Source organism: Fulmarus glacialis, unplaced genomic scaffold, assembly GCF_000690835.1.
Source record: "Fulmarus glacialis isolate BGI_N327 unplaced genomic scaffold, ASM69083v1 scaffold3987, whole genome shotgun sequence".
Lineage (NCBI taxonomy): Eukaryota > Metazoa > Chordata > Aves > Procellariiformes > Procellariidae > Fulmarus > Fulmarus glacialis.
Window position 1 is genome coordinate 1 of NW_009224925.1, and position 27,286 is coordinate 27,286.

General features: G+C 38.5%; 1 protein-coding gene across 1 annotated transcript; it reads left to right on the top strand.

Annotated features, from left to right (window-relative positions):
- Nucleotides 1-9,482: 9,482 nt before the first annotated feature.
- LOC104080046 (prolyl endopeptidase) lies at nucleotides 9,483-26,700 on the top strand (the record flags this gene model as incomplete). The annotated part of the gene is made up of 5 exons (XM_009582299.1): nucleotides 9,483-9,619; nucleotides 16,022-16,116; nucleotides 18,470-18,601; nucleotides 23,354-23,510; nucleotides 25,879-26,700. Coding segments are annotated over 5 exons (816 nt in total), but the record flags the coding sequence as incomplete, so codon positions are not given.
- Nucleotides 26,701-27,286: the final 586 nt, after the last annotated feature.

The window sequence follows — 27,286 nt, forward strand, 5'->3', positions numbered from 1 at the left end:
TCCTCATCCATCCCCAGGCGGAGCTGCATGCACTCCAGAGGGTCATTGACATAGAGGGCGACACCCCCGCCTCGTCTTCCCTGCCTGTCCTTCCTGAAGAGCCTGTATCCTTCCATTCCAACATTCCAATCATAGGAGCCGTCCCACCACATCTCCGTGATGCCAGTAAGATTGTAGCCCTGCAGGTGTGCACACGTCTCTAACTCCTCTTGTTTATTCCCCATGCTATGTGCATTTGCATAGAGGCTTTTAAGGTGGGCCCCCAACTGTCTTACTGGCTGGAGTTCCTTTGTGCTGCTCCTCAGGTGCTCTCCTGCTGACTTGTGATCCTTCTCCAGGCTCTGGGCATCTGTTGCTGGCACTGGCATCAAACTGGTAGGAGTGGGATGGATTGAGGTTCCCCTCCCCCAGCAATTTTAGTTTAAAGCCCTCTTCATCAGCTTGGCAAGCCTATGACCGAAGATGGTCTTCCCCTTCTCTGACAGATGGACCCCATCAGCCCCCAGTAGACCAGGTTTCTCAAAGTGAGTCCCATGGTCTGAGTGGCCGAATGCTGTCAAGAAATAGATGATTTCCTTAGTTCTGTCTTGATGTTCTCACAGACAGGGAAAAATTGCTACTGCTACATAAGTTCTCCCTGACAGCTCCCTGAACTGCTTGCTTTTCAACCAATTTGTCAATTATTTTTGAAAGTAATAGTGCACAGTGATCGCTGCTAATGGCTGAAAATAGACAAGATGCAGAAAAGCTTCAAAGCGTGATGGTAGAATGCCTAAAATAGGGAATCTTTTCCCAATAGGAACATCCCTGACTTTTTTCGTCCACTTACTGGTGTTTTTTGAACTGCTAGCACTCACTGAAGTTGGCTTGAGATGGTTAGACATTTGAGCTGTTGAGTGTGACTATTAGCAGTTAAATTTCCTGTGACTGATGTAAGTTTGTGGAATTTTGCTGTCTTGTTCACGTTTTGCCCAAGAAAGAAGAGATTGCTGCAAGCTGTCCTTAGTCTTATGGCTTTAAAAAAAAAGGTGTTCCAACAGTATTACAGGGATGCATCAGCATGCTTTGTGGTGTTCCTGTTAAGTACCTTAAAGTCTTGTTATGATGTCTGTCTGTCTGGAAATTACACCATCAAGTGAAATTTTTTCTGGGTTGCTTTATACTAGTTTTGGTTTAATTTTTTCCCTAAGTACTGCTACAACAGTGTCACAGAAACTCATTCTCATCATTCTCTTCTACTTCCTGCTACTCGCTGGGTGATTTTTCCTCATTGTACCATGAGTACTTCAAATCTGAAAACAATAGATGAGCCTGAAGTACTGTCTGCATAGCAAGGAGGTGATCACCAAGACACAACTGTTGAAATTGATAGCATCTGATCCTTAGAATTATTTTCTTCTAAGCTAGCACCTCAGATATTTTCTAGGACTAGTTTATCCTTGACCATTCTCAAGGGCTTTTTTCTTCTGCTGCCATTTTGGGGTTTTTTAATCATGTAGGGGCACAAATGGGTAACTTTAAATTCAAGCTTAAATCTCAGAAATTAAATTATATGGAGCTATAATTTGAGTGAGAGACTGCACATAGAAGTGCTTCACAATGCTTTTAAGTGATCTGTTTATTTCAGTAAGTTCTTCAGACAAATATTCACAGGATGAGTGATCTGGGACTGATTTTGAAACATGCGTTGTCCAATGTAGATGATCTCTGTTTCTTTTCAAACCAGAGTAGGAATGAAGAGTATCAGCTATTTTTTCAATATTGTACTAGCCACATGCAGAATTTTTGTAGATGTTTAGTGATTTATAGCGCCTCTGGTTTTGGGTAGCCAACTTGGCATCTATAAACAGGATATGATTCTCTAAGGAAAAGAGAGCAGAGCGCTCTGAAATTGTCCAGCTATTGAAAGTCATAAATAAAGCTTCTTGGCAATGTAAGTGGAATATGTGGGTCCTGTTGGGACTTCGACACAAGCTGGGCTCTTGACATCACCAGTGTCAAGACTGAATTTGTTCTGTGTGAGAATTTTTAGATACAGGTTTATAGGTGAAATTTGAGCATCCTGAACCATATAGATGCCCCTGTGTTAGGGAGAAAAACCAACAGGGGTTGTGTCATCTTTTTGAAGCTTGTAAAGCTCAACAGCGAAGCAAGTCTTGAGCAAGATGGAGTCAGAAACAGAAAAGCTGAATTAACCAGTTGCTGTTTGAGTGAATATCTCTTTCTCAGCATGTTGAATTAAGTGTGTGCACCTACCACAGCATAAAACTGTAAATAAGAATAGTTGCTGTGGAGTGGCTTGCATAAGGTAAGTTCCTCCCCTTGCTTACCCCGTGGTAAGTTGCCTCTACATTTTTATTCTTACAGCGTTTTTCGTTACAACTTGAACTGATTTCCAGCATGGTAAAGATGAGTGATGTTTGCTTTCTGATGCCTGCACACTATTACAGTGAGTTGCCTCCTGTCAGAGCAGTTTTCTCAATGAAGTTCCCAATGAAGTAAAGCTTAATTTAATTAAAAGAAATTGCACTAGCCAGCAGCTGTTATTTATGTTTTTATTTATAACAGCATGCTACTTCAATTGAGACAGCCCTTTGCTTATCTCTTGCTATACTACTTCATAGTAATATAGTTCTTGAATGTGTGAGCACAGAGGTAATTCGAGAAAGAGACTGTAACTTTGTCCCTGGGACTTTTTTCTGTTTAACATGACTACAATGTATATTTAACTCAAAAGGTAAATGTTACCTATCTGACATCTATCTGTCTCTACACTGTATACTAAGTTTTCTTCAAGGCAAATTGATGAAAGAAAGGGAATAACTGTACATGTCAGATCTAATTATTCTGCTTCAGGAAGCTCTGAGATCACACTGAAAGGGGCAGAGGATAAACATTTAAAGAAGAGACAAGACTTTCAGGTTGCAAAAGTGGAGTAGAGAGGTCTCATTGGATGCCATTTATCACTGAGGCTTTATGTAAAGGGAATGCTGCCTTTTAACTAATCTAGAAAAGTGTGATTTAAAAACAATTTCTGCCATGCCAGTCCTGCAGGATTTCTGAACTTTCAGCCATATTTTTCTCTTGCCTTCCCCTCCCTTCTCCCACCACCCTGTGAGATACCTCCCTGTAGTCATTTGCAGCTAGGCAGCTGAACTTAGTAAGGAGGCATTTCTTCTAAAAGACCATATCCTGGCACTTTGCCTCTGTCAGCATGAGGCTGCTTTTTGTCCCAGTGGGTGGGTGGTGAAACAATTTCTGCTAAAAGGTTTCTTCATTATTTTTGTAGTGCTTTTGCAAATGTCTGTAGTGGGTGTTCTTCTTTCTGGGTTTTACCTGCATGAATTTTTACTGTACTAAGTTACTTTGGCCCCTGTCCAGTTCTATATTAAGCAAGCTTTGCAACCCGCACAGAGTTACTTTGAAGCTAATTTAAGAAGCTTAAAGAAGATTGATGAGGATTCCCCTCTGAAGAAAGGAAACCTCAGATCCTGTGGATTTGCTGTGTAGTGGTAATAGTTCTCTATCACTTCTCCTGACTTCTGGTTCATCCTCTATATAGGAATGCAAAACATGGTGGTTAGTAAGAGCTGCTCTTACAGGTAGCCATTGGCTGGCTGGCAAAGCTGTCCATGGGGCCACTGGTGGTCTTATACTTGGGTCCATGCTACTGCTGCAATAAATAATGCATTTTGCTTGTGATGTGCTATATAGTCTTTAGCCCCAGACTAGTATCAGGTTTTTTGTAAGGTCAGAGGCAATGAGGGATTGAATGGGCTGTGAGGAGGTGGTGTGCACAGCAGTGCATGATTCTTTTTGAATCAATGAGATTTCTGCCCTGGCATCTCAAGGAGAGGATTTCTCCCTGCCTGCGAATGCCGAAGTGTTTAGACTTGCTGGTGTGAGAGCAGGGTCTTTGTGACTTGCCTTCCTGGAACACGGAGTAGCAGCTATTAGGACTTGTCAGTGGGAGGTGTTGCTGTATAGCATTGTTCAGCCTCAGGCACCATTACCTCTGTACTTAAATACAGGTTTGGACACCCTGATGCCACGTCTGTGTAAGAAAACTTTCTCCAGGGACTGCTGCCTTAAGTTCACTCTTCCAGACATCTTTCAAAGATTTGTGTGGGATTTTTAAACTGATGAGCCTTTCACAAAGCATTTGCGATGTTTGGCAAAACGTGAGCGACATTAAGTAATTTACTATGAATTCCTTATGCTTTTCTTCCCCAAATCTCAAAACGCAAATGTTGATGTAAGTGTGATGAGAAATCTTCATTTCACACTCAATGAAGGCAATACTTTATGCAAAACTGGATGCTTGAAATGCAGTTCCAGGAAATAAAAGCTGAAGTAGTCGTTCCCTTTGATCGACTGCTCAACGCAGCCATGCGTGCTTCACTCGTACCTGTGTCTGCTAGGAGTCAACAGAATACTGTGCTTCTCTAGCGCTGCTTGTAACTTTGTGATGGCTGCTAGTGGAATCACAGCAGCCGTGCGTGAGGGCAGCCGCTCTTACCTAGAAGCAGACAACAATTGCTAAATTTCACAAGACTGCTACATCCTGTATTTATTTCGAATGAAAAGGAATTACCTCAGTAAAACTATGTAGAAGACATTGGCACAAAACTCATTTTAAAGGCGTTGTAGTGGTGTTATTAAACCTAAATTATTGAACACGCATTTTTAATAAGGAGTATTCCAGCATGATTTATATGCCTTTTTAGTTGCTCTTTGTAAAGTTCTTTGGCATTTCACACAGTGGATGTCAATCTAATGACAAGTGTAACTTTTACCAAAGACGTGGAAAGAATTGATATCTCTGGTATGTAGTACCTCATCTTGAAAGAGAGGTTGAGAGAGACATTTTTAGAATCACTAGTGGCTTTCTAAGAATAATTAGCCTACTGTGACTTAGGGGGTGTTTTCAAGTCCCAGAAAGTTTCCTTTCACATGTAAAATTCATGTATTATCTGCAGGAAATAATTATTTCTGAAAAGCCAAACTAATTGCTTTTTAATTGGATTTTCATTCTCTCTGCCATTAATGAGCGAGTCAGAAAAATTATAAAAGGATTCTAGATGTTCAGATATTGTTCACAGCTTAATAATATATGCATTAGACCTGTGTGGATAAGATTATTTTTTATTTGTGTTTTACAGCAGTATTTCAAAACCTGTGTTGAATCTTACCTTTATAAGGTTAATTTTAAATCTGTACAAGTTTGGGGTTGGTTTTTGCTTAGAAGGATTTTTGGTTTTGTAAAAGTAAGATGATTTCAGAGGTACATGCACTTTTTTCCACTAACAATTGTAATTACTTACATCTTTTAATCCCTCCATTATACAAACAGAGAAAACATTTCCGAAAGGGAGAGAAAGTGAAACTGAAAACTCACAAATTGCTGAGTTTTTCAATTTTTAAAAATTGAAGTTTCTATTCAATTTCAGTAATTTTAGGTATTTTTAATTATGCGGCACAATGTGAGTATTCAGGCAGATTAGTTTTATTTCTTTATTTGTTGTGATGATTGTATCACTTCCTTTAATATTCAAAGATGCTGATTTCATGTTTACTCACGAAAGAAGTGCATAGTGGCTGATTGCCAAATTTATTTTTAGTTCTGTGTGTAAGTCTCAATGTCTGGCTGTATTATCTCTGTAGACAAATGAAAGAAAAACTTTGTCTTCAACCTCTCTCTTTCAAATCCTCTTAGCTTTTCAAAAGCTAAAATACTTAGTTTTGCCTCCTGGTGACTTGAGATGGGGAGGATGCTTCTTGTCACTGCAGAGGCAGAAGTGGATAAACTTAGAGTCTTTCTGAATTTAGGTCTGCGTTTACAATGCTGCCTGATTGTTCCCCTCTTCCCTGAGTGAAGATTCACCTAATACAAATACTGCACGTTTAAAGCAAATAGTAATTAGGAGGACAAAGACCTCCCCAGCAGTGAATGTACAGAACTTTTTTATCCTAAACTCCTAAGTAAATTTACAAATCCTATCACACAGCCATTAACTGTATTTACTTGTAAAACTTACTCTGTCTTGGAAGTAAACTTCCACTGTCTTTTTTAGGTGAAAATGGAGTGTAAATTGCTTTCAAATGCTACATTAAAAAAAAAAAAAAACAACCACCAAAAAAACCCCCACCACTCTATAAATATATGTGTATGCACTAAAGAAGAATGACTAAGATTGTTGTATGTGTAGCTTATATAGCTTAATCTTCACACAGTTTATAATAATGAGTAGCTGTGCAAAGAGTGTTGCTTTCTCCCTGGGTCATAATAAGAAGAATAGGGGCTATAAATTCATTCCTCAGGCATCTGAATTGAAAGTGATTCTTTCTGGCACTGAGACCCCTCTGCTGTGTGACAGGTAGGGACTTCAGTGTGAGCCAAAGTTAGCTACAACTATTTCAGGGCTGCTGTACTGCTCCAGCGGTATGCTCCTAGAATAGCACGAAGGGTTGCATGCAGCAGGAGTGCCCTGTCAACCACACAGCATTGCTGGTGCATTCCTAGAGGCTGAAAATATTTATTTTTAGCATGTCCCTCCTTGAATGGTGAGTTTCAGCATTCGTAATATGCCTGAAGCATTGTTGTCCATCCTTTTGTCTCCAAAATCACTTTGCTAATTTGTCCTCTTCTTATACGTGCTAATGGCTGTAGTGACGCGAGTCTTTATTTGAAAATACATGAGCAGTGAGTAATATAATGTGACCAGTAGAAGTGGATCACTCCTATCTGTGATAAAGCAGAGAATGATAGTACCCTTTTATGAGCATTTACTCCTGTAAAAGCTGACAGCTTCTAAAATTAGGCATGAAATACCATCTTGGAAAATTCTTCTTTTTAGGGCTTGCCCTTTCCAGTTTACCTTAATCTTTGAGATTAGAAGCACGTCCCTTTATTGGTTACATGAATAAACCATTGGACTTGCTTCAGAGGTAACACCTAATTTAAAGGCGAGATTGAATCAGTTGTTGAAAATAGTCTATTTGGAGCAGCTCAAATAGCTTCACATATCTTGGTGTCTCACTGAATTGATTTCTACCCCCTCCCGTTGGTTCATCTTGGAGGGAGAGGTAATCATTATTTTAGCAAAGATAGGAGTGAAAACTCTTAAATTGCAAATGTCACCTTGACATGCATCTTTTTTTGTTGAGTTTTCATTTAATGGCATGTTATTTAATCTTAACTGATGATGATAAAAGCCCTACTGAAGTCAGTTTCAGAGGGTTGTTTAAAAAAAAAAAAGCCCCTTGTTCAGAAAGAAGCAGGAAAATTAGTGGCATCCTTTGATCATCAGGAAAGGACTGGCCAACAGCAGTAAGTTGCTGGAAACATAGGAGGGCCAGGTGCTCACTTCATGTGAATTGCCAGCAACAACTGAAGTTGATGGATGGCATTTTAGAGAGGAGTCTCTCTGGAACTCCTCCTCACCAGCCTCAGCAGTTCTCCTGTCCATCAGATATTTTATTTGTTCATAGTGTTCCGCTAAATATTTAAAATGAAAATCTTTTGTATTCTACTGCAGTGAGTTCTGATGAGCGCTTTGTCAGTAAAGATACAGTTGTGGCAGTAGTTGGAAACAGTGATTTCATCTGTGTAAAAATGCCTTCAGGCTTTTGTTCTGAATTTTCCCATCTGCTGGGAACTGTGATACACTGAATTTTATCTGGAATATATGTACAGGTTTTGGTGAAGCCTTCGGAGGTACATGTGGTTTCATTTGAAATTTCTCACATTTCCTTAGCAATGATTAAACTAAAATTAAATGTGATTATTTTGTTTTCAACATGCCATGTGGATATACGTTTCACATTACAGGCAATGCTCAGAATAAATGTGTTGCGCAGGTTCATATTACTGTTGGGGTTCATGTGTTACAAAAATAGATCCTGTTGATCGTGTCCTTTATAAAGTATGGTAGGTCTATTTTCTTTAAAAGCACAGAGGTTGTAAATATGCAACAAAATTATAAGAATGTCATTCTTCATTTACTACTACTTTGTACTAATTAGACCAGAAGCTGCAAATAATGATGCTAAAACCAAAGCAATGAAAAGCAGCTAACCAGAACTTTATGACAAGCAGTAAACTGCATTCACACCCACGTGTTTTGCTTGACTGGCAAAATAAGACGCACTGGATCCTAAATTAGAGCATGCAGGCAGATACATGCATCAAAACAAGAAGATATGGGAACTGTGTTAAGCAATTGTAGTCTGTGTTTGTGTACATGGAATTTAGCTTTTAAGTTCACCCAGTGCTGTGGCAGTAACAGAAAGACATATGAAAGCATGTACTATTTGGATACTTGGTGTTTTGGGAGCTGATTTCCTGAAAGCCAGCGGGTAGTTCAGTTGTCTTGCTGAATGGGTTTGGGGGTTCTGCAGCATTAGGGCTCCTGGTTCTAGCTGCTAGGTAATGCCTGAAAATGCCCTGAGTGCTATGAAAGTTTCTGTTGTGGCTTATGTTACCACCCTGATGAGGTGCAGTGGTCGTTGAGACAACCTGGAAAGACTAAGCAACTAATGCTTAGTCCACTTTTGCTGGATACAGAGTTGCTTTGGTGAATTCATGCTGTGTGTGCAAGTGTTGAGTGGTCAGCTTTTTGCTGTTTTCACAAGGCTTAGTGAGAAACAATGTCTTCAACTATTCAAAGTTTACTCTTTTGACTTGAATCTGGTGTGTGGAGTGACTCCGTTGAGAAATGTTGTTAATGCCAATGTATTAATACTAAAACCAAAATACCGTGACTTTTAAAATATCTTTGGCCTTCTGTTTGTCATTAAATTTATGTTTTCACAAGCAAAGACTGCTGCATCAACTGATTTAAAGGAATTCTCTGTGATTTCAGCGGTATGAGACCACATCTTCAGGGAGTTTTACATATTTATTTGATAGTAACATAGCTCTCTGTTATCCAAAACAATGTTATGTTTAGGCGGGGGTCTCACTAAGTCACCACCCTACCATGAGTTTCTTTCTTCTCTGTCCACTGTTCTCTAGTGTCTGAAATTTTGAATTTTTAAAAAGGAGAAATTTTTAGAAATTATAATTTTAGATTGGAAGTCTGGGTTTAGTTCTGTTCATTCTCCTTCCTAGCTCAGTCTTCACTGCTTTCATATGTGATGGACCATGCAGTTCTTGTGTTTTCACAATGCCAGTCTTCCCTTGCAGAGAATGGTATTGGTTTTGTAGCATTTTCGTAAACTCCCTTGTATGTAGAATTGGTGGATAAGATACGTAAAAATGATACTGTCATACCTTTTGTATTGATAGGTTTTCCAGAGTTGTTAAGCAATCAAGCAGGTGATGGCCATTACTGACCCTGACCTGGGCAATTGGTGCAGCTTGCTTGTAAAGTTTTACCCATTGGGCACCATGGAAACAATCGTCTCTGATTCTTGTTAACAGCAGTTGTGGAGAGTTATGACAATAACAGCATTTCAGATTTCTTTTTCTCTTGTCTTAGGTTTTCTACCCTAGCAAAGATGGTACTAAGATCCCAATGTTTATTATTCACAAGAAAGGAGTTAAATTGGATGGTTCCCATCCTGCCTTCTTGTATGGATATGGAGGCTTCAACATATCAATTACACCAAGCTACAGGTAAGCAGGATAATTTATACCTTCTTCTGAAGTATCTGGTATTAACAACTGTCACAAATTGAGGGCAGGGTGGACTATGGATCTGACAGAGACGTTTCGGGTCCCTGAGACGCAAGATGGGGGCCATAAGGACTGCACATCACTGACCAGGCATCATTTGTCTGCTTTGTTAGTTCTGAATTCAAGGGTTTTGCCCAGGGTCACAAAAGAAATCTATGTCGGAGCAGAGAAGCGCTGTGCTCTTCTGAGGTTTACAGCAGGCACCCTGCCCTTTGGATTACACCTTAACCTCTTCCTGCTTTGTCACTGAGCTCAACAGAAAAGCATATGGACATACACATTAAGCAAGTATTTGAGCCCTCTGCTGAACTAGTAACATAGGAAGTTTTCTTTTTTTCCAAGCTATACAATTACCTATGTCTAAATATTATAGAAAATCGAATATTTGTTTCATGTAAATAATTGAAATTTAGCTGTATTTTCATATTATACTTTTGAGGAGATTACGTCGGAAGCAAAATCCTACTGTGTTCCCATATAATCAGGAAAGAGGAAAGATGATTGTCTTGAGATGCACGTGATAGGGGCTCTGCATAAGCAAAGCAATGCATTGTAAACCAAAAATGCTGTGTGCAGAACAGGATTTGTAGCCCTCAAAAGCCATAAGCTTTATTGAATAGATGATCTCTTTAAAGAAAAGGCTGATTTCCTCAGCAAGGGAATTTGAATAGACTTACCAAGAGGCAGTGATTGTCTGTAATACGTAAGAAATGCTCCTGGGTGAGGCAGGGGAAAACAGAAATGAAAGGACTGAATGGAGAGCAGTTTTTCAGATAGTGGAAAACTGCTCACCAACTCAAAAATAATTTATTACAAAACCATCCTATTAAGTTTAGGTGCTATCAGGTTTGCTTTAGAGTCAGCACACTTCGAGAAATCCTTTGTAGCGTTCTACAACTACCTGAAAGGAGGTTGTAGCGAGGTGGGGGTTGGTCTCTTCTCCCAAGTAACCAGCGATAGGACGAGAGGAAATGGCCTCAAGTTGCGCCAGGGGAGGTTTAGACTGGACATTAGGAAAAACTTCTTTACTGAAAGAGTGGTCAGGCCTTGGAACAGGCTGCCCAGGGAAGTGGTGGAGTCACCATCCCTGGAAGTATTTAAAAGATGTGTAGATGAGGCGCTTAGGGACATGGTTTAGTGGGCATGGTGGTGTTGGGTTAACGGTTGGACTTGATGATCTTAGAGGTCTTTTCCTATGATTCTATGATTCTATGATTCTCTTCCAGGTCACTGTGATTGTATTTCTAAATAGCATTTACAGTTTCTCGTCCTTTCTAGCAAATACCTTGTCTAACAATGGACCTCTCATCTTGTGTTCTATGATTATTTGAATGTTTTTTATCTGCCTTGTAAAGCTACATTTTTAATTTCCTGTGGTTTTGAGAGACACAATTATATAACCAGAATAGTTCTTAAATTCCTTTTTAGATTAGGCTCAAGCACTGATTTATTACAGTTTATTGTATATGCTGAAAACTGTGATAAAACTTATCATATTTTCTTTTTTAAAGTAAATATTATGTATCTATTGATTTAAGATAAAATTTCACGTACTGCAGAGCTGACACAAGCTGACTGCTGGCAAAAGGAGAAGGTATCTCATGGTGCCTCCTTCCACTTCCCATTCATTGGCCCTGGTGCTTGCTGGAACCTTTGCTAAGCTGATTTACCTCACAAGAATGGCAGAAAACTATCCCAACAAAAAGGGGTAGGTGGTTTTCTGCCTTTTGGCAAGTTAAAAATCGACTCTCGTGGGAGTCCAGCAAACAGCAGCAGAAGGGTGCAGCTGACAGTCGGAAGAGAGGAAGATGGGAGGTCGGAGCAGTGACCTATGTCTTCCTGAACGCTGTGAAACCTTTATTATATAGTTCATAAAATAAGAATATGAATCTGTAACAGTCCCTTAAAAGTAAATGCACAGAGAACTATCAGTCATCTCCAGATCAAAATACATTATCCCACTGACAACGTAAATAAAACACGATTGGCCACACCTCCCTCCTCCTTCTCTCCCTGTAATATCAACATATCCCTTCTCAGCCTTTCTAAAAGAAAAATAAGAAAAGCCAAAGCCTTCAAATTCATCTTTATGGTTAATAACCTGAAAATTGAGTACTCGGTGAGGAAGTGTGTTCCAAAAGTAGGCAGGTAACATCAGGGAAAGGGAATTGTAATAGAGAATTTATGCCAGAAAGACAGGACATCTAGCTCCCCCTTTACTTGGCAGATTCAAGTAAAATTTGACTACATCGCTGTTACTATGTACTGCAATATTCCACAAGTAGTTCCCAGGTCCAAGCGCTGCTCCAGCCACAGCCCAACACCACGATTCAGCCATTTTTTGTGGAAGACCACAGGCGCGAAGTGCTAGAAAGCAGCCACAGGATGGTCAAGGCTGAGGCTTGCCACATAGTTCACCTGATCCTGGGCCGAGATATGGCTATGGAAATGCAACCAAGTAGTAGCCTACTTACCTTTAAAACAAACAAACAAACAAACAAGTTCCTGGATAAATATTCCTGATTTTTGTATTTGAACTTAAGGCTCTTATAACTTTTCACAAAGCACTCCACCTTCTCCTTTCCAGTGGTTCGTTTCTGTCCTGTGTTTCTTCAAGCCAGTACAATGTTTTCTCACTGGTATTTCGCACCTGTTAACATGAGACAACTCTCTGGCTTGGGGAGCTTATTTCTGCTTAATTCAGAAACTGATGTTGCTTTTCATTTATTCTCTAACGCAAAAAATGAAAATAAAATCTTTTTCACCAAAAGCAATAGAAACAAACCAACAGGTTAGAGGATCCAGAAATAACTATGAGAATCATAGGCCGCAATCATTAAGTCAGTTACAGTAGTGGTTTATTTTTGAATGCAAGCATGCATCTTTTATATGCTCCTCTGGACTGAAGAGCTGCATTTGGTAGCATTTTGAGTATGGTGCCCGCTAGAACACTGTCATTAATTATACAGCCTGCATAGCGAGTGCAAGTTAAGGCTGATGGAACAGACATCAGTGGCTTGGCAGAGCTGCTGGGGAAGCGTCATCACAAACCTACCACTAATGCCTCAGGTTCGGCTAATTACCCTGCAGGAATCAGCGTGTTTCCCTTCACTGTTCTATATGTGCCTGTGTGGGTACAAGAGAAGCAATTTCTACAGTGTCCTGGAATACAGCTGATTGTGCCAGGTTGTGCCAAGCCTTTAAGCAAAGAGGTGGTGCAGGGAGAGACTGTAAGCCCACAGAAAGGTCAGGCAACACGGCAGCCTCGGGTGCAGCATGCAAGATTACTCTTTTTGGTTACTTTGTTACCACGCCCTCCAGCGCCACAAAAGCCAAGCAAGCAACCAAGTTCAGTGACTCAGGATTTTTTCCCCATCACCAGTGCACTAGCCTGCATTTCTCTGTCAGCTGTAATACCTGACAGCAGATCAGTAATTCTGGGAAAGCATTCTTGCTCCTTGAAGCACAGCTCCTCACCGTTGTTCTATACTGTAAAAAACAATACCTGTTTTCTTATTTTTTGTGTTATGCTCCTTAAGAGTGATAGGGTCTGGAAGGAGCTCTCCAGGGAAGGGACTATCTTCTGCTCCCTCCACTGGCTCCTTCCTGACCCTGTTGCCTTTTCCTTTACTCTTTTTCTTTATCCTGCTCCCAGGAGAGAAGGAAAAACAGGGATAATGAGCAAAAGGCTGTAGAGGCTGTTGGGAAGAGCAGGGAGCCAGACTTTCCTCTGCAGAATGAGACATTTTGTAGGCATCCAGGGCGACTGGGCAGTTTGCTGTGACTCAGACACGAAGTTGACTTGAAATCAAATCTGAAAGCAAGAACCCACCTGGAGGAACACAGGAGGCAGTAGCAGGGTTGTGTATGAAACTCGAATTTTGTGCTGTCTGATCACTTGGAATTTTCACTTTTTTTTAAAAGTTAATGAGTCGTGATTATATACTTATAAAACCTCGTTCCTTGACCTTAAAAGTCACTTTGAGAAAGCTTATTATAAGCTTTAGGCCCATCTACCTCAAAGTATTGGTCAAATTAGGGTCCAGACTCACTTTACTGCTCACCATACCGGAGTGGATATTAATTAATAGTCATTGGCAGTGACATTACTAGATGTGTATGTTGGGGTATATGGGGTAATGTTTTCTGAAGTGTCTAAATCCCAGTGGTATTGCTGAGAGCGAGCACAGATATACTAAACCTTACTTATAATTTGAGCAATATAATGATTGTTACCAGACTCTGGACTTTATCCCATTGAGGGTCTGTGTGACAGAAAAATTGTTTGCTTGTGGAAATGAGGATTAGCTTCCTATAATAAGAGTACTGCATATCCTATGAGTTCCTAAGTCACTTAGACCCCTCCAAAAATTATCATCAAGGTACCATCTGTGTTAAAGGAGTCCGTGGACAGGATAGGATGCACTCAATTCTTTGGTTTTGTGTTGCTCACAGATTCTTTGCTAGTTAAATATGCTGATCCCTCAGACGGGCACAGTTTTTTTCAGCAGATGGAAGAGGATGGACTCTGTTCTGGAATTTTTTTTTAAATATTCTCAGGTAATGTATTTGGGTAGCAAGCTCTTACCTTACCTGCAATTCCTATATACTTGCTACCTTTGATTACTAGGAGATCAAGTAAGTTTGGACCAAAAAGTTTCTATTGATTTTGTTTGGGACAGAGTCAGGGAAAAGAAGTGCAGAATATTCTGGGAGATTTTGTGGCTCTAGCATACCGAAAATTAAGAAGCCACAATCTCATGAGGCAGCCTACTGTCAGGCTACTCCACAGTAGCTGTGTAGCAACCTGTCAAAATTAGGCATCCTGGAGTTTGACAGAATAATGCTCTTTGACCTTTGCACAGTGTGCTTATAGAATATCAATCCTGCATCTGATCAGCATGTCACAGCAATCTAAGGAAAATACAATTCATGGTGATGGACTTCAGAATTGATTTTACAGAAGCAGAGATAATTCATGCTTCCTGAGCCATCTGATGGCCACAGATAACCAGCCGAGGTGGAAAGTTTTTCCCGTGACGGGTGATGAAAATACAGAAATCTCTTACCAGTCATCCTCCTGCTTTTCTTTTTGTTTCCTTAATCCTTGGTTTATACTCTCAAGAACAAATGCCAGTACATAGATAATTGCTTTGGGAGGTACAAAAAATTTACCGGTTTTGATACTACATCCACATGAGACACACTGTAGGACTACTGCCTTTCAAGACATTTCTGATAAGAAGTAGGGGGACTTAAAGGTAAAAAGGCCCAATCCTTGCTCTTGTGGTTGAATAGGATTAATTTCTGCAGGCAGTGGTTTCTTGCATGAGCAAAGATTTCGAGTAAATAAGAAATTTAAACCTACTAGAGGAAAAAAGACGACTTGTTGGGATGAAATTTTAATATTTTACTGGTTTCCTTGGCATATGTGTGGTTTGCCATCTGGAGCTTCTGCTATATTAAGCTACTGCCTCAGCAGATCAGAGATCTATTTCTCTTCTTAATTGTCAAATATAATTTAAATTACTTCAGTCCCCTTTAAAAAGATAGCAGTAGCTTTGATACTTTTGCAATTTGACATTTAAAAAAAATTTATGCTACTTCAGCTTTCAGCCAGTTTCTAGAGATGCTAGGGAAGCAGAACTTGTAATTTTATTTTCTACTATTTGTTTTGTATTTAGCAATGCAAGTGGAAAATAAATAAGAAGGGGATTGGCCAGAATTTGACTGCAGACCCTGGCACAAAACAATGGTAGAAGCAGAGTTTTTCTTTGCAAACACAGTTTTATAAAGGTCCAGAAAAAACTACATTAAGCAGAAGTTGAAAATACCTGCTCATAAACAAAGATGAAGTGCTAATCTTAAGTCTTAATTCTTTGTTTTCTTCATTTGGGCTAAGCCTTCCTTTCCTCTCTGAAAAAGCAGAGGACCCACGGAAGAGGAACAGTTCAGAAAGCTATGGGGATCCAGTGGTGCTGCATAGCTCTGGTCCCCACACTGAAGGCTTAGAAGATGATAAAAAAAAAAAAATGGTGACATGTCCTGGGAGGTCTTCTGTTAGGCAGAACCACTGGCCACTCTCCTCCGCAGTGCTGAACTAAAGGAGGAAGAATGGACCAGCACGGGTTCCTTCCTATCCCGAGGCTGCAGAGGGTTTTATTTCCATGGATAACCATTGAAAAAAGCCTGGGTACTCATGTTTGCCATCAAAGGGGGACTTCATTCACGATTTCATCATTGATTTTGGGAGAGATCTTTCCCTCAAAGTATTTTTGTAAAAGTGGTAGGGATATAAAAACTGGAAATTAAAAATAATCCTCTATCTGTTTGCTTTTTCAGTGTGTCAAGACTTATTTTTGTGCGACATCTAGGGGGTGTTCTAGCGGTGGCGAACATCAGGGGTGGTGGTGAATATGGAGAGACCTGGCACAAAGGTAAATCAGTCAAAGTAGAGGAACAAAACTGCAGGCTTAGCAATGAAAATGACAACATTTTCTCTTCACTCCCCCTTCCATACTTACATCTCCTTTTGCCTTTTACTTATTCTGTAGAAAAGTAAATTTTTTCCTTACTCATATGTTAGATCTGTAAGTTGTCTAGTGTTATCTGATGGTTTTCGTTAGATTGTTTTAATTTTTGCAACCTACTTAAAAATGGTTTTGCACAAACACAGTATTTTCCAAGAAAATTATTGCATTTTTTTTAAGCAAGATCAAGTTCCCTAGACGTAAGGATCTGAAAATGCAGCTATTTATGTTGAACTGATTTTCAAAAAAATGTCTATATTGCAGGAGACCTGTCTTGCTTTCACATACCTCTTTCATTATTTGCAGGTGCACATGGCCCCACAATTCTAGATCCTGTTGTCAGCAAGGCAAATGCACCAAAACAATGGTGTTTATGATGCAGCAATTTGCTATGGGAGTAGTTCATTATAACTTTTTATCAAACGACACGGTATTCCCAGATCATTACATCTTGGTTTTACTATTTCATCTGCGGTAACTTTTTGTCTGGGTCATTTCCTCACAATTGAGTTAAATATGTAATAGTTTCATAAATAGAAGCTATATATGCTTGCAGATACAGGATATTATTGCTAAAGATGAAGTATCCTTCATTAATTTTAATTTGCCAATTGATTTGTAATAGTTTTTAATAAAATTTATCTTAATATGATAATGCTGCTTTGGTCCACCTATTTCCTGCTTAATTTTGATCCAAGTCTTTTATTGCTGTTGCATAATAAGATATGTATCTGTTCTTTGTTAATTCCAGAAGCAATTACAGAAGTCTGTTTACTTAGATTTAATTGTATAGATAGGTTCTGACCTTACACCAGACCAGAACTTTGAGCAGAGAGTAAGATTTATTTCTCCTTTATTGCCACACAGTTGAAGACTTTTTCATTGTCCCAGTATATCTCTCTCCAATGGTCTTGTTAATGTGAGAATGATGTGTATTTGTTAAAAAAATATAAAAATTAAAAATTTACTGGTCCCACTTCTACAAAATCTGTATGACTAAATGTCAGAGTTGTCTTACCAAACTTTTGCAACATAGAAATGAAGCATCCAGTGTAAGCTGGGTGTCTAGGATTACTGGATGGACAATGGAGATAAAAAGACACCTCCAGATTGTAGCTCATCTCACTTATTTTAGGGTAGAATTAATTGTCCTGGACTATAGTGGGAACTTACGCAATTAGCTTAGAATAAACTAAGCCTTTAAACAAAGTAGAGGGAACTGGAGTTCCACTTCTGCATCCACTGAGCTCCTCTTACCTGGCTAGACCACAGCCTTTGCTACAGGAGTATGAGGATTTTCTTCCTAGTTCCCATTTCTTACTTGCATTTAATGCCTGAGAAAGAACATACCAGGTCTTAAGGTAGGATAACCTTCGAGGAGAAGCCAGTTTTAGTCTCTTCCCGAACAAGCATTTAAAGCGGGAAGATTATGAGATTTGGTCAGCTGTGAGTTCTCTAGGTTGATATTCTTCTGCTCAAATAGTTGAAAGATTGTAGGGCAAAACCATCCGTTTCCTTCCCTATCCGACCCTGCAAAATTTTTTGTTTTGAGAACTGGAAGTTTTACCAATTAAGTCCTCTGGACCAACATTTTCAGTCATGATTTATTCCTCATACATCCGATCATGTTTGGAATTCTGTTCAACAGGATGGCAGCACATTAAGCATTTCCATATTGATAGTTAATTAATAAAATTTCAAACCTAGATGCAATTCTGAAGTCCCTTTTTGACCATAGCTATATATCACCTGATTTGAAAACAATTAATAGGAAAAAAAAGTAAATTACCAGCCACATATTCTATGTCCAGGAAATTAGAAGTGCTTGTTTTATATAGCTTATTTTATAAGTTAAAGCTTTATTGCTTTAAGAAACTGTCACTGAGTTTAACGCTGTTAAAGTCCCATTAGATCAAACCTGAAGTGGATTGTATGTGGTCATTTTGTATGTATTTTGCAACGCAAAGCTTTTAGCTTTAGTTTTACTAGTTAGGAACATTACCTGGCACTCACTCCACAGTATAGGTATGTAGTATTCAGAGTTTCTGAAAGCATTAGAGTTATCAACAGAACCATCTTATACCATCTCTGTGTTGACAGAATCTTTCATTTTTGCTTTTTTTCTGAGCTGCATCAGTTATTAAAATGTTCATGAAACTGGAATTGTTCCCAGGTATTTTTGCACACATGTTTTTCTGACGAGATGGTATCAACTGGATTTTATGGCATCAACTGATTTTTTTTTTTTTGTGTGTGCTAGGTGGTATCTTGGCCAACAAACAAAATTGCTTTGATGACTTTCAGTGTGCTGCCAAATACCTCATCAAGGAAGGCTACACATCCCCAAAGAAGTTGACTATTAATGGAGGCTCAAACGGGGGTCTCTTAGTTGGTAAGAACTGCTTGTGTATTTCCTGGGTTTGGTGCTGGGTTTATCAAAGTAAGCAGACAAAAATTTATGAGATCCTCTTTTCAAAAGTTGCCAGAATGTCAATGCATTAATATATACCAGGTGTTAAATACATACAATTGTACTTCATTTGCGGTTTGCATAGGACATTGGGATTCTGCAGTCTCTAGCAAAGGCTGACTGTTAAAAGCCATACTTAGAATTACTGTCTTGTGTGGTAAAGCTAACCCTGTGGTAGAATCACACGGTAAGTAAGAACGCTTTAAAAAACATTTGTTTTTTGATTTTTCTTTCTTAAGGCTAACCATTAAAAAATAATTACTGAATAACCAGAAATCTGTTATGTAGCATGGAGAGACTTTGTGTGGTCTGTAGCGTAAGCCAGAATCCCATGTCCTGCAATCCTTCATCAGAGTTTTTCGTTCGCTCTTTCTGTAGTCATGCATTCTTGTTCTTAGGGGGCAAATGAAAACATGACAGTTCTGCATTTAAAGTCTTTGTACAGGGACACATAACAATTCAACCCTACTTTCATTGTGTAGTTAAAACATGACCACAAATAAAATCATGAATGTTTCTGGTGAGAAATGTAAAATACAAGTACAGCTACTTCAAAAAGTCATGAGCTTTTGAGGGACTATGTAAATGTAGCACTTTGTTACAAATGCATCTTGCTCACATATAATTCATTGCTGTGTTCTTAAATTCAAGGAAATTAATAGCCGCCTCTTAAACAGAAAAGCTTGTCACAAAAATGTCTCATAGTCTAAGCAGTATTTAAAGAGCTACAAAATTTATTTCTGATTAAATTCCTGTATCTGAAAGTAGTAGAAGAAAAAGGGAGGTGATTTTGTTCAATTTTTAAAGGAGAAGGAAGCATAAATGAATAAATTGGGGTTTGCTTGTATTTTTTTTGAACAGCATGAAAGTCATGTGACAGTATGACAGAGCTGAGCTCTGTCATGTGAGAAGAAAAAAAAAAAGTATTTTAGGTTCATAAACCACTGATTTATAGAAAATGAGCAGATTTGCTTGACCCACTCTTTGCTTGCTCTTCTTTTTATACTCCTCCCTATTTATCTGCTGCTGAATACTGTCTCTATTGATTTTATTTTATTTTTCAGTGAACTAGCATCCAGCATAAGAAACAGGATTTGGAGTTATACAGATCTTTGGTCTAAGCCATCTTGGCTATTCCTGCATTCTTATTTTTAAAAAGCAATTGTTTTAAAGATAAATAACAAGTACAAGTAAAGTTGTATTTTTGCTTTCTGCTTATATGCTTCTTGGTTACAGGTGGCAGGAGGTATTTGTGCATTGTAAATAAGAGCACCAATAGAAATGGATGAATATGGTAAAGGATTAAAGGGTTTGCACACTATTGGGAGTGCAAGCATTGCATAAGTCAGTTTTATGTGAGCGTAAATATATGTTTGGAAATGCAGTTAAACTTTCAACATGTTACATAGCTTCTGACAATACTATTTTATGGTTACATGGACTTCAGTTTCAGTCAAGATGAGATTCATCCTACCCAGCTTTAGTCATCAAAAAAACTGTGGCTGAACTTGTTCTGGCTGAACAAGTCGGCTGAGCTCCTTGTTTAGGTAAGGGGAAGCGAGTGACATCTGCAGAGTGTGTACCTCATTCCAGTAGGAGACAGGTGTGAGGAATCTAGACCTCCCTGCTCTAAAAAACCTGTTTTTAGAAACCTTCCCTTGCACTTGCAGATGTATTACAATCCAGCTGCATTTCCATGCTCTTGATGGGGCAGATAGGGATTTTCCTTGACTGGGTAGAATTAGGTGAATTTAGGAAATTCTTGTAAGTGCTTTTTCATCAAAGCAGAACTAAATTTTGCAATAGTTGTTCATGCAACACTAGAGAGCATAACTCATACTTTAGGTGCAAAGACCCACTGCCAGATTCTCTCAGTTCTAATTTATTGGAGAAAAAACTGACAAGCAAGAGTATTGTCACTCTTCCAAAATACTGTTTCCTTTTAGTCTGACTAACAGGAGGTGTCTCTGAGGAGTGCAGAGCCCTGAGCTCTTGCCTCATTCAACTGCAGAACAAGACTTCCTTGTCCTGCAGTGTGATCCCAAAGCTGAGTAGAGCAGCACAGCTGTGAGCTGAAAACCTCCTTCATGCAAACGCAGTGTTTGACCTCTCATGTTTGCTTAGACAAACAGTTCTGAGGTTTTGAAATCTTACTTTTGTACTGAATTTTAAAGCTCAAAGTAAAAGTCACAAATAAATTGTTATTCCAGGTTACAGTTTATTAATGCATATAATTATTATGGCTAATTAAAGGGGTGCAGTGGGAGTGGGTGAGTGTCTCCGTAAGTGATTTCTTATTGAAGTAACTATTTAGGGAAGTAGGAGCAGCCATTTTTTATAAAATCCTGAGCAACACCCAATGCTTCAAGAGACACTCTGCAATAAAGAGTACTAAAATTAAATGTTATGATAGTTGTTTTGGCTTTTTTTCCTATCAGAATATAATTTATGTTCATAAAAGAAAATAACATGAAGGGCAGGGATCTGATCAAAAGCTTCAGCTAAAAGGATAAAGAGCTTTTACATGGCGGCTATTTAAGGCACTATATATACCTTATGAAAATGGCTCAGAAATGAAGAAAATAGGGTAGAGCATAAACTCTGACAGGGACTGACGGACCACAGGAGACTGATGAGCAAATTGCTTCCGATATAAAGATTAGCAATGAAAGCTTCCTATGCACATCAGAAGCAGGAAGCTGGCCAGAGCATCTGTGGGACTTGCAGGTTAGTGAGGTGTAAAAGGAGCACTAAAGAAAGATAATTGCAGAGCAGAACAACTAAATGTCTATTTGTATTGATGTTCCCTCCTGAGGAGCATGGGGAGTTCCCTGCACCACAGTCTCTCTTCATGGGGAATACTCTGAGGAGCTGACTCAAGCTGAAGCATCAGCAGAGGAGGTTTTGGAACAAATCAATCAAATGAAAAGTAGTGTGCTGCCAGGACCAGATGGTGCACACACAAGATCCTAAGTGAACTCCAATATGAAATTGCAGGCTACTAAGCCTGAATATCTGAGGAACAGAAGGGGGCAAGTGTAATGCCAATTTTTAAGTGGTTCATGGTGATCTACAAGCTGCAGATGAGTAAATCTGACTTCTCTAATGGGCAAACCAACTGAAACTAATAAATAATAGTTGACATATAAGGAAGAATTTTGCAGGCTGAAGTTACATCTTGCAAATCTAATTGAGCTATTTGAAGAAGTCAGGCAGCGTATGGTGCTTGTAACAGTGATCAAGGTGAGGAGTTATTCTTGGATTTTCAAAAGCTTTTGACAAGGTCCCTCACATAAGGCTATGCAAGAAAGTTCTTGCTGAGCTTGGAAGCAAGGTCATGTCATAGCAATATCCTGGTTAACAGGAGGCAAAGAATGGGAATAAATGATCCATTTTCACAATGGACAAAAATTAGGAGATACAAGAATTTGGGAAAGAATATACCTACGTGTGGATGCACAGTGATTAGCACTGAATTAAGAAAGGGATTCTGGGATCCATTGTAGTATTTATGTGAAAATCTCAGTGCTCTTATTTCTTAAAATTCAAAAAAGCGGGGGAATTTGTAAAATCACCAGGCAACAGATGTAAAATCAAGCAACAGAAATGGGAATTGAAGAGCTTACTGCTACAGGATATGATGAACACTAGATGAATAAACATTAAGAGAGAAAATAGATGTATTTACGGAGGATATGTGTTTTGATGGCTGTTTAACAGGATTGCCGGAGATAACTCCAACTCAGGGAAAACTTAAACAAGTAGTTCAAAAGCTGATATGTACAGGAAATATGTCCCAGTATTTGCTTAACGCCTTTTCCCAGAGCATCTGCCAGTTGCCACTCTTATAAATTGAACACTGTGCTAGATGGGCCTACTGTGGTTATTTTTAAAATATATGAGGCAAGCATTATTCTTAAAGAAATTGTCCCTTCCAGTAGTAGGAAGATGGAAATAATAAAAAAAGAAAATACAACTGTAATTTGCTTTATTAAAATGAGGTTATTCCTCTGATTTTGTAGTAGTCTGCTTTTTGTCAAAACTCTTTTCATATGGGTTTACGTAGTAATTATGGAAGAAAACTTTCATCAATAAATGGAGGGCTTTTGCTCCTTAATGCCCTTTTCTTTGTTGATACTAATATTAAAAGTTTAGACAGTGAATTGTTTAGGAAACTTCAATTCAGTAGTCCAAAAGCTTACATATTTTAAAAACGCATTTCTCCTTTAAACCCAGTTTGCTAGTTTGGAAGGCAGTTTTCAAAGAACAGCATGTTTGGTGCCTGGAGAACAGGGAAATAGCTCTTAAGCTCTTTTGAACATACCATCTTTGGGAGTTACAATTTTTATCCACTTGTGTGTTCGCTTTCAGTTTTGCTTAAAAGTCTATTTGACTTCATATTCACTGGCAGTCTTCTCCCAGTGCAATTGGGTTTATATCAGGTATTTTATACTGAAGTTTTTTGGCTCCAGGAATTATATGGTAATCTATATTTCTTCTCACATTGTTTTAACTTAACAGTTTTACTTTTTTTTTTTTTTTTAAAAGAAACTTTGAGTTTATAAAAGACAGCTTTTTGGAAGTTGGTCTTTCATGAACTCAGCAGTGGACCTTTCACTGCTGAGCTTAATTCTTTAAGATATGAATACTAATACAGTTGTTTTCCTGTCGAAGCTGCCTGTGCTAATCAGCGCCCCGACCTATTTGGTTGTGCTATTGCCCAAGTGGGAGTGATGGACATGCTCAAGTTCCACAAGTACACCATTGGCCATGCTTGGACCACTGACTACGGTTGCTCTGACTGTAAAGAGCAGTTTGAATGGCTGTGCAAGTAAGTGCCTTTAAATACTTCTGTGGTTGTTAAAATGCATAGTCTGCTCAACAGTTTCAGGTTGTCGTGATCCAAATCTATTCTAAGAATTGTTTCTTCCTTTCCCAGGAAGGAAGCATTTCCTTACAAGTCAGTTTTGCTTGAAAGACTATCTTCAAAACCCTATTGAGTCAACTGCTCATATTTTCAAAGACCTTGTTCTACTAGCAGCTTTAACAACTCATAAGGTTTTCTTTCTGAATAAGGACTCCTTTAGGCTGTCACAACAGAATATTCTCAAGTGAACCACTACATAAATTGTATTTTTTACAGCGGGGGAGAGACAATCACCATTGTGAATTATATTTCACATGTGGATGGGATTTATTTGTAGGAATTGAATGGCAGTAGACCATAACAGGATATTAATTCATTTCTTAACTCCTTGCTGAGAGGTCTGGAAAGATTATTTAAAAAGAGACGAGAGGGACAGCTGTGTGAGAACAGAAATGATCTGTACATTGGATATGGCTAATAATGAGTGTGTTAGAATAAGTGCCATCATTTTAAAATATTTTTCTGGAACGTTGTCTTCTGTTACTATATTTGTATTCCTTTGATAATAAAGATTGACATTCCAGGAGAATGCTTCAATACACTAAACAATTTGGCTGGTCTGAAATTTAATAGAGTGTTTAGATGTTAAAAAGTACATGTGCTACAAGTATACTGAGATCTAACTTGATCTAAAGCATTTATTTAAAAAAAAAAAAAGAAAATCAATGTCAGGTCCAAATACTAGATGATCACTTGGGCCCATTGTAACTAGGTTGTTTCAAAACCTCTAGTTGTCTGATTTAAGCTTTCAGTGGCAAACACGTTTTTGTAAATATAGTGCACAAAACAATTAACAAATTTCATAATTCATCTTTTATCAATAGATAACTTAGATCTTAGATAATAGATAAAAGATTAACTGTTATAAAAATGATCCAAATAATCATAATGATTTTGGACACTGAAACTTGCCTGCACATCTGTGAATTCAGATATTCTGAAGAGGTAAAGTAGAAGCAAAGTTTTTAATTCATTTTGTGATTAGGAGAAAAGCATCTGTAGGAAGGAGTCACTCCATACCTGCTTACACATATGCTTACTCACAAAATCTCAATGCATAGTTTTAGAAACATCTTATATGGCAATACCTATAATATTTCTTTGCCTCCTTTTCAACAGCTGGCAATTGCGTATCAAATGTAGGAAGATATATATGTAATGTTGCTTAGATGTTGCCTTTACATACCCAAAAAATACATAAGGCAACTACAGTGGCATGTAGTGACAATCATTTAACTTCTTTTCAAAACAAATCATAGTCTGCAAATCCACTTACATTGTTCCTTAGATGAACATGAGGAAGCCAGGAAATCTGTTAGGTTAGACATTCAGATATTGTCACATGTTCTTAAAAATAATTTGGACTTACTTAATGGGTACTCCTCCAAGTGGGAAATTCATTCAAAAATAAAGCAAAATTTCCTTCTGTATTTCCTGTCATGAAATAGGGGGGGGAAATAGTATCCTACTCTTGATTTAAGGAATGTAACATTCTTCCTAGGTGTAGCTTTGGCTAAATGAAGTATGAAATGGTTAGATGGAATTCTTTGTGACTTACTATTACATTTAATTTCTAATACTGAAGAGTACTTTGTGTTGAGATATGTAGATACACCTTTTATGTTATGTTACGTTACAGTAGCTAAAAGATGTAAATTCTCATGCAAAGAAAGCAAATTTTGAAAGTTAGATTATTCATTGCTCAAAAAATAGGAATCAAGGTATCTATCAAAAGCAGGAAGACCTACAGTTCTCCTTTCAGTTTCCTGCATGGTGTTCCCTCAGAGTTCAAAGGTGGCCTAAATATTGGAGGGAGCAAATTTAATAACTGTACAGCACTTGTGGCTTACCATCAGAGACTGTTTTCCATATTTGCATGGGAAGAAGCCATCCACATGCATACCTGGACTACATACCTATCCTGGGAAAAAGTCTTGATTTCCCTGTTTCCCAGCAGGATGGATCCTGCTATGGACTTGACATCTTTTGCTGCAGTTTCCCTGTTGCCCGTTCCTGATATTTTTGGCATTTCTGTGAGATGTATGCATATATCTCTCTTCAGAGAGATATGCTTCACATTTGAGAGCCAGAGATCTGTGGCCAATACCACGTATCCGTTGCCAGTAGTGCAATTCTGATTTATGCAACTGAGAACTGTAGTATTCTGAGTGCTATCAAATGTCACGCTGACACTCTGACGATTTCAGTATGAGAGGACCTTCTTGTTGGGTCTTGAAGAAAAAATATGTAAACATTTGTGTGCTCTTCTCAGGTACTCTCCACTTCACAATATCAAACTACCAGAAGAAGATGGCATCCAGTATCCCTCTACACTGCTTCTCACGGCAGACCATGACGATCGTGTGGTCCCTCTACATTCACTGAAGTTTATCGCTACTCTGCAATATGTTGTGGGCCGAAGCCGTAAACAAACCAATCCACTTCTTATCCATGTTGACACCAAGGCTGGGCACGGAGCAGGAAAGCCAACTGCTAAAGTTATAGAAGAAGTGTCAGATATGTTTGCTTTTATAGCACGATGCCTAAATCTTGATTGGATTGAATAGGCAAAATGCTTATTACTGTCTACTTTAGAAAACAAGGGCTTTAACACCATTTAAGACCAACCAGACTACTACTTGGTGTAGTACTTACATTTAAGGACTGCAGTTTAATATTTTATTGATCCAACCTGCTATGGAGTTTTGATCTTCTGTGCTTCCCTCTTTTTGGCATTTCTTTGAATTTCTTTTCTACTGCGATCCAAAGTACATTTTGAAAAGCATGTTCAAATAAATAGCTGAGCTACTGTCGGTACTGTTGTGAACATTTAGATTCCAGAGTTAGTGCTAGTTGAGCTTATTTCCTGTAAACAATTTTAATGTATTTTGCACCTATAAACATATCCAGATCATCTGTAATTAAATGTAAGTACTGTCCACATCCAAGAACTCTGAGCATACTTTATTTACACAGTAAACTTATTTAAGAATGTAAATTGAAGGTGTTCAGTGATAACCATGAAACACTGAAGAGACAGTAATCTGGGTAATTAAGTCAAATATTATTAAAAAGCTTATATTACCTGCTGTTCGTAAGTGTGTTACAGTCTATAATAATGATGTTGCTAAATTGTTCTTTCTTTTCAAAGAGTCTTCAAAATGTCACCAGTTTTCTCTTCTGTCATTTATTTCCACACAGTTTTCTCTTCTGTCATTTATTTCCACGCAGAAGAGAAAATTGGAGGCTGGAAAACTTGAAGAATTCTTAGATTCTGACTGTACTCTCAGTCCAGGTATACAGATACTTTCCAACAATCCGTCTGCTGTTAGCTCTTCAACTATTTCTGAAGGGTATACCAGACACTGGTTTAAAAAAAAAAAAAAAACAGCCCAAAACCACAGCTTTGTCCAGATTGTTCAAGTTCAGTTTTTCCTGATGCCTTTGACAGAATATTCTCTAACAAGCCAAAATCTGAACATACGTATATAACCTAGTTCTGGCTGCAGAACAACAAGAGCTCGTAGTCAGACTCCCTAATGATTTGACACAGGCACAGTATTTGAACTGCCATTTCATATCTTTCCCATCTGGGCTGTAGAGCTATAAAGTAGATGCAAGTATTTGCCTACCAGCTGTCTAAACTCTGATGCACTGCAGCAATTGGGGTTTGATTTTGC